Source organism: Mustela lutreola, chromosome 5, assembly GCF_030435805.1.
Source record: "Mustela lutreola isolate mMusLut2 chromosome 5, mMusLut2.pri, whole genome shotgun sequence".
Taxonomy (NCBI): Eukaryota; Metazoa; Chordata; class Mammalia; order Carnivora; family Mustelidae; genus Mustela; species Mustela lutreola.
In genome coordinates this window covers 11,088,168-11,103,636 of record NC_081294.1, presented here as the reverse complement: position 1 = coordinate 11,103,636, position 15,469 = coordinate 11,088,168, and the positions used below count along the sequence as shown (strand labels likewise).

General features: G+C 40.7%; 1 protein-coding gene across 1 annotated transcript in view; it reads left to right on the top strand.

Annotated features, from left to right (window-relative positions):
- DNAH5 (dynein axonemal heavy chain 5) overlaps positions 1-15,469 on the top strand; it is a 223,165-nt gene that overhangs the window by 61,794 nt on the left and 145,902 nt on the right. Inside the window, exons 24-29 of the mRNA XM_059173668.1 lie at positions 173-408; positions 1,545-1,763; positions 2,766-2,828; positions 3,121-3,359; positions 4,118-4,358; positions 13,098-13,297. Coding sequence (XP_059029651.1) covers positions 173-408; positions 1,545-1,763; positions 2,766-2,828; positions 3,121-3,359; positions 4,118-4,358; positions 13,098-13,297 — 1,198 coding nt within the window. The remainder of the gene's footprint in view (positions 1-172; positions 409-1,544; positions 1,764-2,765; positions 2,829-3,120; positions 3,360-4,117; positions 4,359-13,097; positions 13,298-15,469) is intronic.

Here is a 15,469-nt window from a genome sequence, read left to right as displayed (position 1 = left end):
TGAATGAATACATAATGAGTAGGAAAATCTTTTTTTTTTTTTTTCCAGTTTGATTCTCTTATGTACTACAAGGTAAATTGCAAGGTATTTATTATTGGTGAACAACAGCACTTTGTCTTTTCTTACTGGTTCAAATTTTTCAAACTGATCTGTGGACATTTGGGTTTTACAGCTGACTTGAAGTTCACTCTGACTACTGAGACAAAGGCCTGGATGGTTTTCATCGGCCGTCACTGTAACAAAAAATACAGGAGTGAGATGGAAAACATTTTTACACTTGTTGAAGAATTCAATAAGAAACTGAATCGTCAGATTAAAGACCTAGATGATATTCGGATTACTATGGCGGCACTGAAAGAAATCAGGGAGCAGCAAATCTCCATTGACTTTGAAGTAGGACCTATTGAGGTAACTGATAATCATTTGCTCATTTTGGAATTATCTTTACATGTTGAGTGATATTAGCTGAAGTATTGTCTAGGTTTGGACTGTACTTACAAATAGATACATATCTAACTGAAGAACAGTTTCGGTAATGATGATATCTAACTTTATAGGATACCTTCTGTGGGTCAGTTCTGGTCCTTTATGTGACATCTAAGCTTCCTAAGTGTAGAGCCTGGGATGGGGATTTCTGCACAAGGGGTAGCTAAGAGAGGGTGTGATACTAGCTGTAGACTGATTTCTGCTTGATCCCATGGGGTACTCTAGAGCATGAGATATATCACACAGTCAGTCCTACCTTGAGGGAAGGAAGACTGCCCTTTATACCCACAAGTCAATTCATCATTGACCATAATTTTCCCCTGAGGAGGCTCCCATTTAGTGGAGAACAATTTTGCAGGGAAAGAGGCAGCGATGATCTCCACAGACAGCACTCCCTCCTAGCAGCTGTGATAGGAATACCAGCTGGTTAACAGGACCTGGATGGAGCTGTGGGGGAGGAAAAATTCACCCTCTACCCTTCTTGGTGTTCTAGATGATTTTAGAATTAAATTGACATGAGACATTATTAGGAGAAAACCCAAAGTTTTATTATTTATATGCAAAGGCCCAATAATGAAATTATTAGTAATGAAATTACTAAAAAAATGAGCAAGACAGGCAGTTTTTTAAAAAATTTTTTATTTTTTATAAGCATATATTTTTATCCCCAGGGGTACAGGTCTGTGAATTGCCAGGTTAACACACTTCACAGCACTCACCAAAGCACATATCCTCCCCAATGTCCATAACCCACCCCCCCTTCTCCCAACCCCCCTCCCCCAAGCAACCCTCAGTTTGTTTTGTGAGATTAAGAGTCACTTATGGTTTGTTTCCCTCCCGATCCCATCTTGTTTCATTGATTCTTCTCCTACCCACTTAAGCCCCCATGTTGCATCACCACTTCCTCATATCAGGGAGATCATATGAGAGTAAGACAGGCAGTTTTTATGCTTTGTAGGCAAAGAGACAATAAATCTGTGAGGAATTGACAGATCAAAGAAAATGAGTGTGTGTGTGCGTCTGACTGGCAGAAATTAAATTTTCCTTCTTTTGTGTAGGAATCCTATGCCCTGCTTAACAAATACGGGCTTCTGATAGCAAAGGAAGAGATGGACAAAGTTGATACTCTGCGTTATTCTTGGGAGAAGCTTCTGGCACGTGCCAGAGAAGTTCAGAATGAATTAGTCTCACTGCAGCCTGGTTTCCGGAAGGAACTTATCAGCACCGTGGAGGTCTTCCTCCAGGACTGTCACCAGTTCTACCTGGACTATGATTTGGTACAACTCCAGCTTTTTCTGTTTGTGTTTTTGGGGAAGAGCGAACAGAGCATGCAAAATGTTCAAAGATTTATGTCAAGTTTAATGAAATTCCCTAGGAGTGGGAATTTTATTTTAATGAGAGCACTCTACAAAAAGAGAATTTAAGAAGTGCTGTCCATGTTGTGTCATTGGTCTGTTCCTGAGGTTGTCTGATAACTTTCTAAACTTGTGTAGACAAATGCTATTCACATATAGTTACAACAGACCTATAGCTTTCCTTGGTTCTACAAATACTGCAGAGTTCCTCGCATGTGCCAGGCACTGTCCTTGGTGCTGAAGACAGTGAACAAGACAGATGGAGTTCATGTTTTAGTTATTCAAGAGTTTTAGTGCCAACTCTCCTACTGGGAATATGCTGTATAATAAGACACATTTCTAGCCAATTATAATATACCACAGAAAGGAAATATGTAGCGTAAAGGGTACAGTTTGTGTCTACTATATAGGAAAAACACACCAAACCACAAAGTTGGTGAAGTTATGAGATTGGATCCATGGACTAACTTCATGGATGAAGAAGTGCAGAAATCTACCCATTGTAGGTGTTTAATGTAGGAAAACCTGTTGTGAATGTTAAGGTTATAGGTCACTTTGCAAATAGATATGAGAATGGTAAAAACACATTAGTGTTTTAATTGAAAACCAGATATATGGGCTTCTTAGCGAGTGCTTATTGACATTTCTTTGCCTGTGTCACCTAAGAAATGAATAGTATTAGTTTTTAATTTTCAAAATTTCTTGAAATTTAGAAGTTGTGGTATTTGTTGTGGTATTATTTGGAAGTTGTGATTTTTTTAGACTTGAAAATATTTCCAAATGAGACACTTTCCTGAGTCCTTTTCTACAATTAAAAAATGAAGTTTCCTGTCATTGATGTGACATGCATGAAAGCTAACTTTGATGCACAAAAAACCCATAGGCAACACTTTATTCTATTTTATGTTTAACTTTTTGTTTCAGAATGGTCCAATGGCCAGTGGCTTGAAACCCCAGGAAGCCAGTGATAGGCTTATCATGTTTCAGGTAATCTTTTTAGTTTCTATGGCCTCCTAAACAACCAAAACCTTAAGGTGTTTTGGACACATACATTTCCCCCCTTAATATAGAAAGGCCTATTGTGGAATGTTTTTAACAATGTGATTTGGGATGATTATAATTGGAGTTAGTTTCTATGTAGTTAGCTATAGTTATTTACTATTCTTACTTGTCTGTGCTCAGAGATCATACATGTTTGCTTCTTTGCCAAGCTTTTGAAATTTACATGTTTATTCATGTGTCAGTCGTCTCGATGAGTTTCCTCTTATGTTTTCTTTAGAATCAATTTGATAATATCTATCGGAAATATATCACCTATACCGGAGGAGAGGAGCTTTTTGGGCTGCCAGTTACTCAGTATCCTCAGCTTCTTGAAATAAAGAAGCAATTAAATCTTCTACAGAAAATATATACTCTATACAACACCGTCATAGAAACTGTAAATAGCTATCATGATATCCTTTGGTCAGAAGTGAATATTGAAAAAATCAACAGTGAACTTTCAGAGTTCCAGAACAGGTGAGAAATTAAATGTTTAGCACACCCAGAGCTATTGAATCTCAAATGCTTTCTTTTTTTGATAGGTTGTCAAGTTCTCTTCTCACCCCCAGATGTTTTGCAAGCACATCTCGTGCTGCCTTGCTGTTGTCTGTTGACATCACCCCTGTCAGACACTATTTATTAATTACCCCTGTGTGTGCGTGGTGAGACAAGCACATCATTTAAACCTGGATGAATCTGGTCCAGGGCTTTTCTGCATCTTGAAGGGAGATGATCTCTATTTATGTTATACTTACCAACATTTGAAGTTTATGTGAGATGACTTCCTATAATAAAAACAGGAGCCCCTTGATTTTTCTTTATTCTTTTAAGTGTTGAACCCAATGAAAATAGAGGGTCATTTGTTACTTTTTTTTTTTTTTTTTTTTTTTGGTTGACAGCCTGATACACTCTGTTGTGCTTTGTACTTAGAAGGCTCTTAATACCTGTTAGTAGAATTGAGTTGAATTGGGAGGTACCTCTATCCTTTAAAATAATGCCTTTTTTTTCTAGTTAATTTTTATGAGAAAATTGAAAAAAATCTTTCCTCATTGGGAGGAACAATCTTCTATAATGTATAAGTTTGTTATATTAACAGATATCCTCTCAGTCCTGAGATTTGAAAATGTGGTAAATATTCAAAATGACTGTTTTTGATAGAAATGCTAGGAGAGAGTCTTGGATGAGGTACAGTCAGGCTCATCTTTGAATAACTGCTCATGGTGTTCACTTCACAGGTGTCGGAAGCTGCCCCGAGCCTTGAAGGACTGGCAGGCTTTCTTGGATCTGAAGAAGACCATTGATGACTTCAGTGAATGTTGCCCACTCCTGGAGCACATGGCCAGTAAGGCTATGATGGAGAGGCACTGGGAAAGGATAGCTGCTCTCACTGGGCATAGTCTGGATGTGGGGAATGAAGCCTTTAAATTGAGAAATATCATGGAGGCACCTCTTCTGAAATACAAGGAAGAAATAGAGGTACAGTTGATAGAAAGTATGATGCAGTGGGGGGATTGGAAGGTCCCATAGGGTTTATTTTGATAGTGTTCCTACATTACAGAATGTTGGATCAGGAAACCATATTAAGTGAATTAAAATGCTTTTCAGGGCATTCAGCTCTTCCTTCCTTCAACAAATGTTTACATGACAGGTTCTGTGTTAAGTGCGGGGAACATAAGGATACATTCCTGCATTCACAGATCATTAATAATTTGTGTAGTGAAATAGTTATCCAAATAAACGTATAGTTACAAGATGGGGTAAATACCATTAAAGTAAAAGTATCTGCACTAGGACAGACTATAATAATAAGCTTAACCTCTTTGGGGGTGGGGAGTGTTAAAGTAGGGAATGCTGGAGTGCATGTCCATGACTGCTGGGGAGTACGTGTCCATGAGCTTCTGTGGTAGGGCAGGGAGAGGTTTGGAAAGTGCCAGAAGTCAGTGTCAGGCAGGTAAGACAGCATGTGTAAAAGGTCTGAGGTGTGTTTGAGAAACTAGAGGAAAGCCAGCATAATTTGGTCTTTGGGCCCATGGGGAGCCATCTGGGAGACATATTTTGAGCAGAGATGACATGGTTGGGTTTGCATTTTGTAAAGACCGCTGTGGTAAATGCATGGAGAAAGGATTGGGGGAGGGCCAGTGGGAATGATGGGACAGTCTACTGAGGGCTATAAGAATATCTCAGACAAGAGATAATGGTATCTTGGGCGAGAGGGCAAGCAGTGAAGCTGGAGAGGAGAGAGAAGATTGAGAAGATCTTTAGAAGGCAAAGCTGGGTAGAATTTGGTGAGCGGGGGAACATGGTAGGAGAAAAAATGGGAAGGGTTAAGGAGGAACCCTAGATTTCCTGCTGAGAAATCTCAGTGGCTGAGTGTGCTAATCAGTGAGATGGGGAATTATTGGAAGGAGATCAGTTGGATGACAAGGTGCAGAGAACTTAGGGCATGAATCTGATATTTTACAGACTGTGTTTGGGATTCTCTAGATAGATCCAAGTACAGAGGCCCAGTTGGCAAATGGATATGGGTCTTATATGGAGACACAAAAGGTTACAGGCTATGGGCATAGAAGAGCTCACCCAGAGAGGGAGTGCAGCATGAGAGGAGGAGAGGGGAAGGACAGGGCTTGGCTCATAGTCCAGAAATAAATGTGGCTGCAGAGGAGCCTGGGATAGTCAGGTTTCTGTTAATTCCTCCTCTCATACTGCACCGATTTGGCTCTACGGTTAAGTCAGATATACAGTAAACTTTGAGTCTTTGATTAGAGTTTCAAAATTTAAAAGGTTTTTACATGATCTATTTTTATCCAAATGGAGATATAATTGACATATAACATTGTATAAGTTTAAGGTATATAATGTATTGAGTAGATACACTGATATTGCTGCATGATTGTCACTGTGCCTTTAGCTAACACCTCTGTTGGCCACATAGTTACCATTTCATCTAGCAGTGGTAGCAGTTAAGCTCTAATCTATTAGAAAGTTTAATATTTGCAATAGAGTTTTGTTCTCTATAATCCCTATCCTGTGTATTGGATCTCCAGGCCTTATTCATCTACTGGTTGCAAGTATATACCCTTAAACATCTGTCCTATTGGGGTGCCTGGGTGGCTCAGTGGGTTTAAAGCCTCTGCCTTCAGCTCAGGTCATGATCTCAGGGTCCTGGGATCGAGCCCTGCATCGGGCTCTCTGCTCAGCGGCGAGCCTGCTTCCTCCTCTCTCCCTCTCTGCCTGCCTTTCTGCCTACTTGTGATCTCTCTCTATCAAATAAATAAAATCTTTAAAAACAAAACAAAACAAAACAAAACACATCTGTCCTATTGCCCCTCCTCCAGCCTCTGGTAACTACCATTCCCCTTGGTTCTTTTTTTTTTTCTTTTTTTTTTTTTAGACTTTAATTTTTTTTATTTTTTATAAACATATATTTTTATCCCCAGGGGTACAGGTCTGTGAATCACCAGGTTTACACACTTCACAGCACTCACCAAATCACATACCCTCCCCAATGTCCATAATCCCACTCCCTTCTCCCAAACCCCCTCCCCCCGGCAACCCTCAGTTTGTTTTGTGAGATTAAGAGTCACTTATGGTTTGTCTCCCTCCCAATCCCATCTTGTTTCATTTATTCTTCTTCTACCCACTTAAGCCTCCATGTTGTATCACCACTTCCTCATATCAGGGAGATCATATGATAGTTGTCTTTCTCTGCTTGACTTATTTCGCTAAGCATGATACGCTCTAGTTCCATCCATGTTGTCGCAAATGGCAAGATTTCATTTCTTTTGATGGCTGCATAGTATTCCATTGTGTATATATACCACATCTTCTTGATCCATTCATCTGTTGATGGACATCTAGGTTCTTTCCATAGTTTGGCTATTGTGGACATTGCTGCTATAAACATTCGGGTGCACGTGCCCCTTTGGATCACTACATTTGTATCTTTAGGGTAAATACCCAATAGTGCAATTGCTGGGTCATAGGGCAGTTCTATTTTCAACATTTTGAGGAACCTCCATGCTGTTTTCCAGAGTGGCTGCACCAGCTTGCATTCCCACCAACAGTGTAGGAGGGTTCCCCTTTCTCCGCATCCTCGCCAGCATCTGTCATTTCCTGACTTGTTGATTTTAGCCATTCTGACTGGTGTGAGGTGATATCGCATTGTGGTTTTGATTTGTATTTCCCTGATGCCGAGTGATATGGAGCACTTTTTCATGTGTCTGTTCGCCACCTGGATGTCTTCTTTGCAGAAATGTCTATTCATGTCCTCTGCCCATTTCTTGATTGGATTATTTGTTCTTTGGGTGTTGAGTTTGCTAAGTTCTTTATAGATTCTGGACACTAGTCCTTTATCTGATATGTCGTTTGCAAATATCTTCTCCCATTCTGTCAGTTGTCTTTTGATTTTGTTAACTGTTTCCTTTGCTGTGCAAAAGCTTTTGATCTTGATGAAATCCCAGTAGTTCATTTTTTCCCTTGCTTCCCTTGCCTTTTGCGTTGTTCCTAGGAAGGTGTTGCTGCGGCAGAGGTCGAAGAGGTTGCTGCCCGTGTTCTCCTCAAGGATTTTGATGGATTCCTTTCGTACATTGAGGTCCTTCATCCATTTTGAGTCTATTTTTGTGTGTGGTGTAAGGGAATGGTCCAATTTCATTTTTCTGCATGTGGCTGTCCAATTTTCCCAGCACCATTTATTGAAAAGGCTGTCTTTTTTCCATTGGACATTCTTTCCTGCTTTGTCGAAGATTAGTTGACCATAGAGTTGAGGGTCTATTTCTGGGCTCTCTATTCTGTTCCATTGATCTATGTGTCTGTTTTTGTGCCAGTACCATGCTGTCTTGATGATGACAGCTTTGTAATAGAGCCTGAAGTCCGGAATTGTGATGCCACCAACGTTGGCTTTCTTTTTCAATATCCCTTTGGCTATTCGAGGTCTTTTCTGGTTCCATATAAATTTTAGCATTATTTGTTCCATTTCTTTGAAAAAGATGGATGGTACTTTGATAGGAATTGCATTAAATGTGTAGATTGCTTTAGGTAGCATAGACATTTTCACAATATTTATTCTTCCAATCCAGGAGCATGGAACATTTTTCCATTTCTTTGTGTCTTCCTCAATTTCTTCCATGAGTACTTTATAGTTTTCTGAGTATAGATTCTGTGTCTCTTTGGTTAGGTTTATTCCTAGGTATCTTATGGTTTTGGATGCAATTGTAAATGGGATTGACTCCTTAATATCTCTTTCTTCTGTCTTGCTGTTCGTGTAGAGAAATGCAACTGATTTCTGTGCATTGATTTTATATCCCGACACTTTACTGAATTCCTGTATAAGTTCTAGCAGTTTTGGAGTGGAGTCTTTTGGGTTTTCCACATATAGTATCATATCATCTGCGAAGAGTGATAATTTGACTTCTTCTTTGCCGATTTGGATGCCTTTAATTTCCTTTTGTTGTCTGATTGCTGAGGCTAGGACCTCTAGTACGATGTTGAATAGCAGTGGTGATAATGGACATCCCTGCCGTGTTCCTGACCTTAGCGGAAAAGCTTTCAGTTTTTCTCCATTGAGAATGATATTTGCGGTGGGTTTTTCATAGATGGCTTTGATGATATTGAGGTATGTGCCCTCTATCCCTACACTTTGAAGAGTTTTGATCAGGAAGGGATGTTGTACTTTGTCAAATGCTTTTTCAGCATCTATTGAGAGTATCATATGGTTCTTGTTCTTTCTTTTATTGATGTGTTGTATCACATTGACTGATTTGCGGATGTTGAACCAACCTTGCAGCCCTGGAATAAATCCCACTTGGTCATGGTGAATAATCTTTTTAATGTACTGTTGAATCCTATTGGCTAGTATTTTGTTGAGTATTTTCGCATCTGTGTTCATCAAGGATATCGGTCTATAGCTCTCTTTTTTGGTGGGATCCTTGTCTGGTTTTGGGATCAAGGTGATGCTGGCCTCATAAAATGAGTTTGGAAGTTTTCCTTCCATTTCTATTTTTTGGAACAGTTTCAGGAGAATAGGAATTAGTTCTTCTTTAAATGTTTGGTAGAATTCCCCCGGGAAGCCGTCTGGCCCTGGGCTTTTGTTTGTTTGGAGATTTTTAATGACTGTTTCAATCTCCTTACTGGTTATGGGTCTGTTCAGGCTTTCTACTTCTTCCTGGTTCAGTTGTGGTAGTTTATATGTTTCTAGGAATGCATCCATTTCTTCCAGATTGTCAAATTTATTGCCATAGAGTTGCTCATAGTATGTTCTTATAATAGTTTGTATTTCTTTGGTGTTAGTTGTGATCTCTCCTCTTTCATTCATGATTTTATTTATTTGGGTCCTTTCTCTTTTCTTTTTGATAAGTCGGGCCAGGGGTTTATCAATTTTATTAATTCTTTCAAAGAACCAGCTCCTAGTTTCGTTGATTTGTTCTATTGTTTTTTTGGTTTCTATTTCATTGATTTCTGCTCTGATCTTTATGATTTCTCTTCTCCTGCTGGGCTTAGGGTTTCTTTCTTGTTCTTTCTCCAGCTCCTTTAGGTGTAGGGTTAGGTTGTGTACCTGAGACCTTTCTTGTTTCTTGAGAAAGGCTTGTACCGCTATATATTTTCCTCTCAGGACTGCCTTTGTTGTGTCCCACAGATTTTGAACCGTTGTATTTTCATTATCATTTGTTTCCATGATTTTTTTCAATTCTTCTTTAATTTCCCGGTTGACCCATTCATTCTTTAGAAGGATACTGTTTAGTCTCCATGTATTTGGGTTCTTTCCAAACTTCCTTTTGTGGTTGAGTTCTAGCTTTAGAGCATTGTGGTCTGAAAATATGCAGGGAATGATCCCAATCTTTTGATACCGGTTGAGTCCTGATTTAGGACCGAGGATGTGATCTATTCTGGAGAATGTTCCATGTGCACTAGAGAAGAATGTGTATTCTGTTGCTTTGGGATGAAATATTCTGAATATATCTGTGATGTCCATCTGGTCCAGTGTGTCGTGTAAGGCCTTTATTTCCTTGCTGATCTTTTGCTTGGATGACCTGTCCATTTCAGTGAGGGGAGTGTTAAAGTCCCCTACTATTATTGTATTATTGTTGATGTGTTTCTTTGATTTTGTTATTAATTGGTTTATATAGTTGGCTGCTCCCACATTGGGGGCATAGATATTTAAAATTGTTAAATCTTCTTGTTGGACAGACCCTTTGAGTATGATATAGTGTCCTTCCTCATCTCTTATTATAGTCTTTGGCTTAAAATCTAATTGATCTGATATAAGGATTGCCACTCCTGCTTTCTTCTGATGTCCATTAGCATGGTAAATTCTTTTCCACCCCCTCACTTTAAATCTGGAGGTGTCTTCGGGCTTAAAATGTGTTTCTTGGAGGCAACATATAGATGGGTTTTGTTTTTTTATCCATTCTGATACCCTGTGTCTTTTGACAGGGGCATTTAGCCCATTCACATTCAGGGTAACTATTGAGAGATATGAATTTAGTGCCATTGTATTGCCCGTAAGGTGACTGTTACTGTATATGGTCTCTGTTCCTTTCTGATCTACCACTTGTAGGCTCTCTCTTTGCTTAGAGGACCCCTTTCAAGATTTCCTGTAGAGCTGGTTTGGTATTTGCAAATTCTTTCAGTTGTTGTTTGTCCTGGAAGCTTTTAATCTCTCCTTCTATTTTCAATGATAGCCTAGCTGGATATAGTATTCTTGGCTGCATGTTTTTCTCGTTTAGTGCTCTGAAAATATCATGCCAGCTCTTTCTGGCCTGCCAGGTCTCTGTGGATAAGTCAGCTGCCAATCTAATATTTTTACCATTGTATGTTACAGACTTCTTTTCCCGGGCTGCTTTCAGGATTTTCTCTTTGTCACTGAGACTTGTAAATTTTACTATTAGGTGACGGGGTGTGGGCCTATTCTTATTGATTTTGAGGGGCGTTCTCTGAACCTCCTGAATTTTGATGCTCGTTCCCTTTGCCATATTGGGGAAATTCTCCCCAATAATTCTCTCCAGTATACCTTCTGCTCCCCTCTCACTTTCTTCTTCTTCTGGAATCCCAATTATTCTAATGTTGTTTCGTCTTATGGTGTCACTTATCTCTCGAATTCTCCCCTCGTGGTCCAGTAGCTGTTTGTCCCTCTTTTGCTCAGCTTCTTTATTCTCTGTCATTTGGTCTTCTATATCACTAATTCTTTCTTCTGCCTCATTTATCCTAGCAGTTAGAGCCTCCATTTTTGATTGCACCTCATTAATAGCTTTTTTGATTTCACCTTGGTTAGATTTTAGTTCTTTTATTTCTCCAGAAAGGGCTTTTATATCTCTCGAGAGGGTTTCTCTAATATCTTCCATGCCTTTTTCGAGCCCGGCTAGAACCTTGAGAATTGTCATTCTGAACTCTAGATCTGACATATTACCGATGTCTGTATTGATTAGGTCCCCAGCCTTCGGTACTGCCTCTTGTTCTTTTTTTTGTGTTGAATTTTTCCGTCTTGTCATTTTGTCCAGATAAGAGTAAATGAAGGGGCAAGTAAAATACTAAAAGGGTGGCAACAACCCCAGGAAAATATGCTTTAACCAAATTAGAAGAGATCCAAAATCGTGAGTGGGGAGAAAGGGGATAAAAAGAGGTTCAAAAAGGAAGAAAGAAAAAAAAAACAAAAAGAAAAGAAAAAAAAAAAGAAAAGAAAAGAAAAGAATTTTTTTAAAAAAGAAAATACCTAAGAAAAATGTAAAAAAGAAAAAATATATATATTAGATAAACTAGTAAAAAATCGTTAAAAAAGAAAAAGGTAACAGTTAAAAAAAAATTTTACCCGAAGGCGAGAAAAAAAAAAAAAAAAAAAGAAAAAGAAAAAATTAAATTAACTGCAAGACTAAAAAAAATCACAGGAAAAAAGCCATGAGTTCCGTGCTTGGCTTTCTCCTCCTCTGGAATTCTGCTGCTCTCCTTGGTATTGAAACCGCACTCCTTGGTAGGTGAACTTGGTCTCGGCTGGATTTCTTGTTGATCTTCTGGGGGAGGGGCCTGGTGTAGTGATTCTCAAGTGTCTTTGCCCCAGGCGGAATTACACCGCCCTTACCCGGGGCCGGGGTGAGTAATCCGCTCGGGTTTGCTTTCAGGAGCTTTTGTTCCCTGAGCGCTTTCGGTAGAGTTCCAGAGGACGGGAATACAAATGGCGGCCTCCTGGTCTCCGGCCCAGAGGAGCCGAGAGCCCAGGGCCGCACTCCTCAGGGCGCCCTCAGAGAACAGCGCCCAGTTACTCCCGTCTGCCTGACCTCCGGCCGCGCTCCGAGCTCACCGAGCCTGCGACCGGTTCAAGGTAACACCGAGCTGCGAGCTTACTGTCGGCTCTGTCTCTGTAGCCGGCTTTCCCGTTCCAATACCCGCAAGCTCTGCGACACTCAGACACCCCCGGTCCTTCTATGACCCTGCGGGACCTGAGGCCACGCTGACCTCGCGTGGGCTTCGCCCCGGTTTAGCCTCTGGAGCGATGTCCCTCAGCGGAACAGACTTTTAAAAGTCCTGATTTTGTGTGCGGTTGCTCCGCCGCTTGCCGGGAGCCGGCCCCTCCCCCCGGGGTCTATCTTCCCGTCGCTTTCGATTCACTTCTCCGCCGGTCCTACCTTTCAGAAAGTGGTTGTTTTCTGTTTCCAGAATTGCTTTCCTTCTCTTCGATCTGCCGATGGATTTTCAGGTGTTTGCAATCTTTAGATAAGCTATCTAGCTGATCTCCGGCTAGCTGAAGTAGTCTGGGCCTGCTACTTCTCCGCCATCTTGGCTCCTCCCCCTTGGTTCTTTTTTGAGTTTGGTGTTTTCGGATTCCACATGTAAGGGATATCATAGAGTATTTGTCTCTGTCTGACTTGTCTCAGCCTAATGCCCTCAAGTTCTGTCTATGTTGTTGCCAATGGCAGGATGTCCTTTCTCATGGCTGAATAGCATTCCATTGTTGCATGTCTTTTCTGTCATCTTTCTTTCTGGTAGAGTTTGATGGGAAGTTTTCCAACTTAAGGTTCTGTTGTTTAGTAATAGCTCCATCTTCATCTCTTTCCCTAATTGTGTATCTTCATATACATGCTCCATTTCTTATATTGCATTTTATAGCTGGAAAAAAAGTATAGGAACGTACGAGGCAAATAGTGAGGTTAGGACCTTTGCTGAATCTGGACTGTTGACGAAGGATGTGTGACTTTCGTGTGATCCAACGAGAGCTTGCAATTTTAATAGGACATCTGCATCAGTGCAGTGAAAGAGAGGGACATTGAACAGAAGCTGAAGCAGGTGATGAACGAGTGGGACAGCAAAGCATTCACCTTTGGCAGCTTTAAAGCCCGTGGAGAGCTCCTCTTACGGGGAGACAGCACCGCAGAAATCATCGCCAGCATGGAGGACAGCTTGATGCTGCTGGGCTCCCTTCTGAGCAACAGGTAAGAAGTCCATCCGTCGCTCCCCTGAGATTCGGGAAACATTGTAACAAACACTTTTAAGGGAAATTCATTTTTAAGATGCCGCAGTAGCCCCCATATCATTTAAATGTTAAAAATCCTTGTTGTAATTTTCTCCTCTGCCACAGCATGTATAATCCCTTTTTTATTTCATTATCCCCTGTTTGTGGGATGTGTCTGAGACCGTCAAGTGGACAAAATAGCACAACATGTAATTAGCCACTCGGATCTTGCGGAACGTTTCAGCTTTGCTGCTGACAAGCCTCGCCGCACAGCTGACAGCTCGACCGGCTCTGGAGTCCAGGGGAAATTAGGCTGAGTTTCAGAATAATCATCTACTTGGGAAATCATTGTGCCAACATATGTGGACTAGAAACTCTTAGTTGTGTCCATACTTTAATGAGATGACAGATTAAGATGGAGAAGGGATTTAATTCATAAAAAGAAGTAAAACAGCACAGTCAGATACTAGTCTAACACTTCTACCTGACACTTCCCAGCAAAGCCTTCACGCTTTGGACACAGGAGTGTTAGACTCATGAACCGAATGTTTCCTTGGTCCATTGCTTGGCTTTGCTCTTTCGGAAATAATTTCTTATTCTCTAGCATTCTCAAATATTTGGTGATAGGGTATCATGTGGGTATCATTGAGATATGAGTTTTTTGCATTCTGTCTTTCAAATATCACTCTACCTTGTGTACACATGTGTTTCAGTAATTTTAATGTAAGGATTAATAACCCTTTAATACTGTTTGCATAGAAATTTCTCTCCATATTTACTTGGTTCACTTGAGTGTTTGAAGTGAGTAATCTGGAGTATACAATTAGATCTTAGAGATTTAGACCATTGGTAATCTTGACTCTGAACTGCTCAGGATTTGAGAGTTTTAATGAATTCGGTTGTGATTCATACCCAAGTAAGATAAAGGATGGATGGAAAATAGCACTCCTTAGGGAGGTAGAAAATGTAGACTTATAAATTAAGTAAAAATTATTTATGCTGAGGATCAGTCAACTCTCCTTACAATGACATTGAATTCACAGACAAGAGTTGTGTGAGGAACACATATGCAGTACGAATTTGTTGAACACCTACGTGTGCCCTGTGCTCTTCTGGAAAGAAGAGGGAATAAAACAAAGACCTCCGTTGCCGTGGAACTGCATTCTAGTGAAAAACATAAATAACCCCCCGAAAATGTGCAATATTGAAACGGTTTATTTAACAATTAAGACTATGGGAATGAAAATTTTATTCACGAATATGACTCATATTTGAGAAGACTTCAAGTCCATAGTCTGTTGGAATAGGAATGTTGATAGGGAGAAGAAGAAGAGGGAGAACAGCAATAGGCAGTGGCATCATTTAGAATTTTATCTGCGAATAATAGAGGCACCACACATGACATTGCGTGCATCAGACTGAGGTTTCCGTGTCTCTCACATAGGGGAATCTCTAAGGTTGATGAGAAGCTCCACCTCATCATCAGGGACCTAGGCCTTGTCTGGCTTACTTTTCTGTCTCGTCCAAGTGTGGTCCTTCCCTACTGTAATTTCCCCTTCTGTCCCGTGCTGCGACTGCTCCTCCAGAACAGTGGTTCTCAGAGTTGGCTACAAGCTGGACACACCTAGGGACTTCCATCCCTGTGCCTGAGCCACATTTCAGACCGGTCGAATCAGAGTCTCCTGGAGGTGGGGTCCGGGAGGGCACGAGTCGTTTTTAAGGTCTGCTGGATGATCCCAGACTGCAGCCGAGGTTAAGAACTACTGATGTGGAACTTAGTCCTGGGACTGCACACTGCCACAGAGGAGGCTGAGAAATTCGGTACTGTAACTGGGCAGCTCTGTGTCCAGGGAGAAATGGAGTTCTCTATCCAAAGAGAAGGAGAAAAGACATTGCAAGACCATGTCAGTTTCTGTCTCAAGAAAGAAAAAGGGAGCTATAGGTGAACTATAAAAAGTGGCTTTCGGAGTGTACACGTACAGATGTGTAAGCCCTAACACATGCACACTTGCGTGTGCACATGCACACACACAAAAGTGGCTTTCGTAGTATACACATACAGATGTGTAAGCCCTAACACATGCACACTTGCATGTGCACATGCACACACACACGCATACACACAAAAGTGGCTTTCGGAGTGTACACGTAC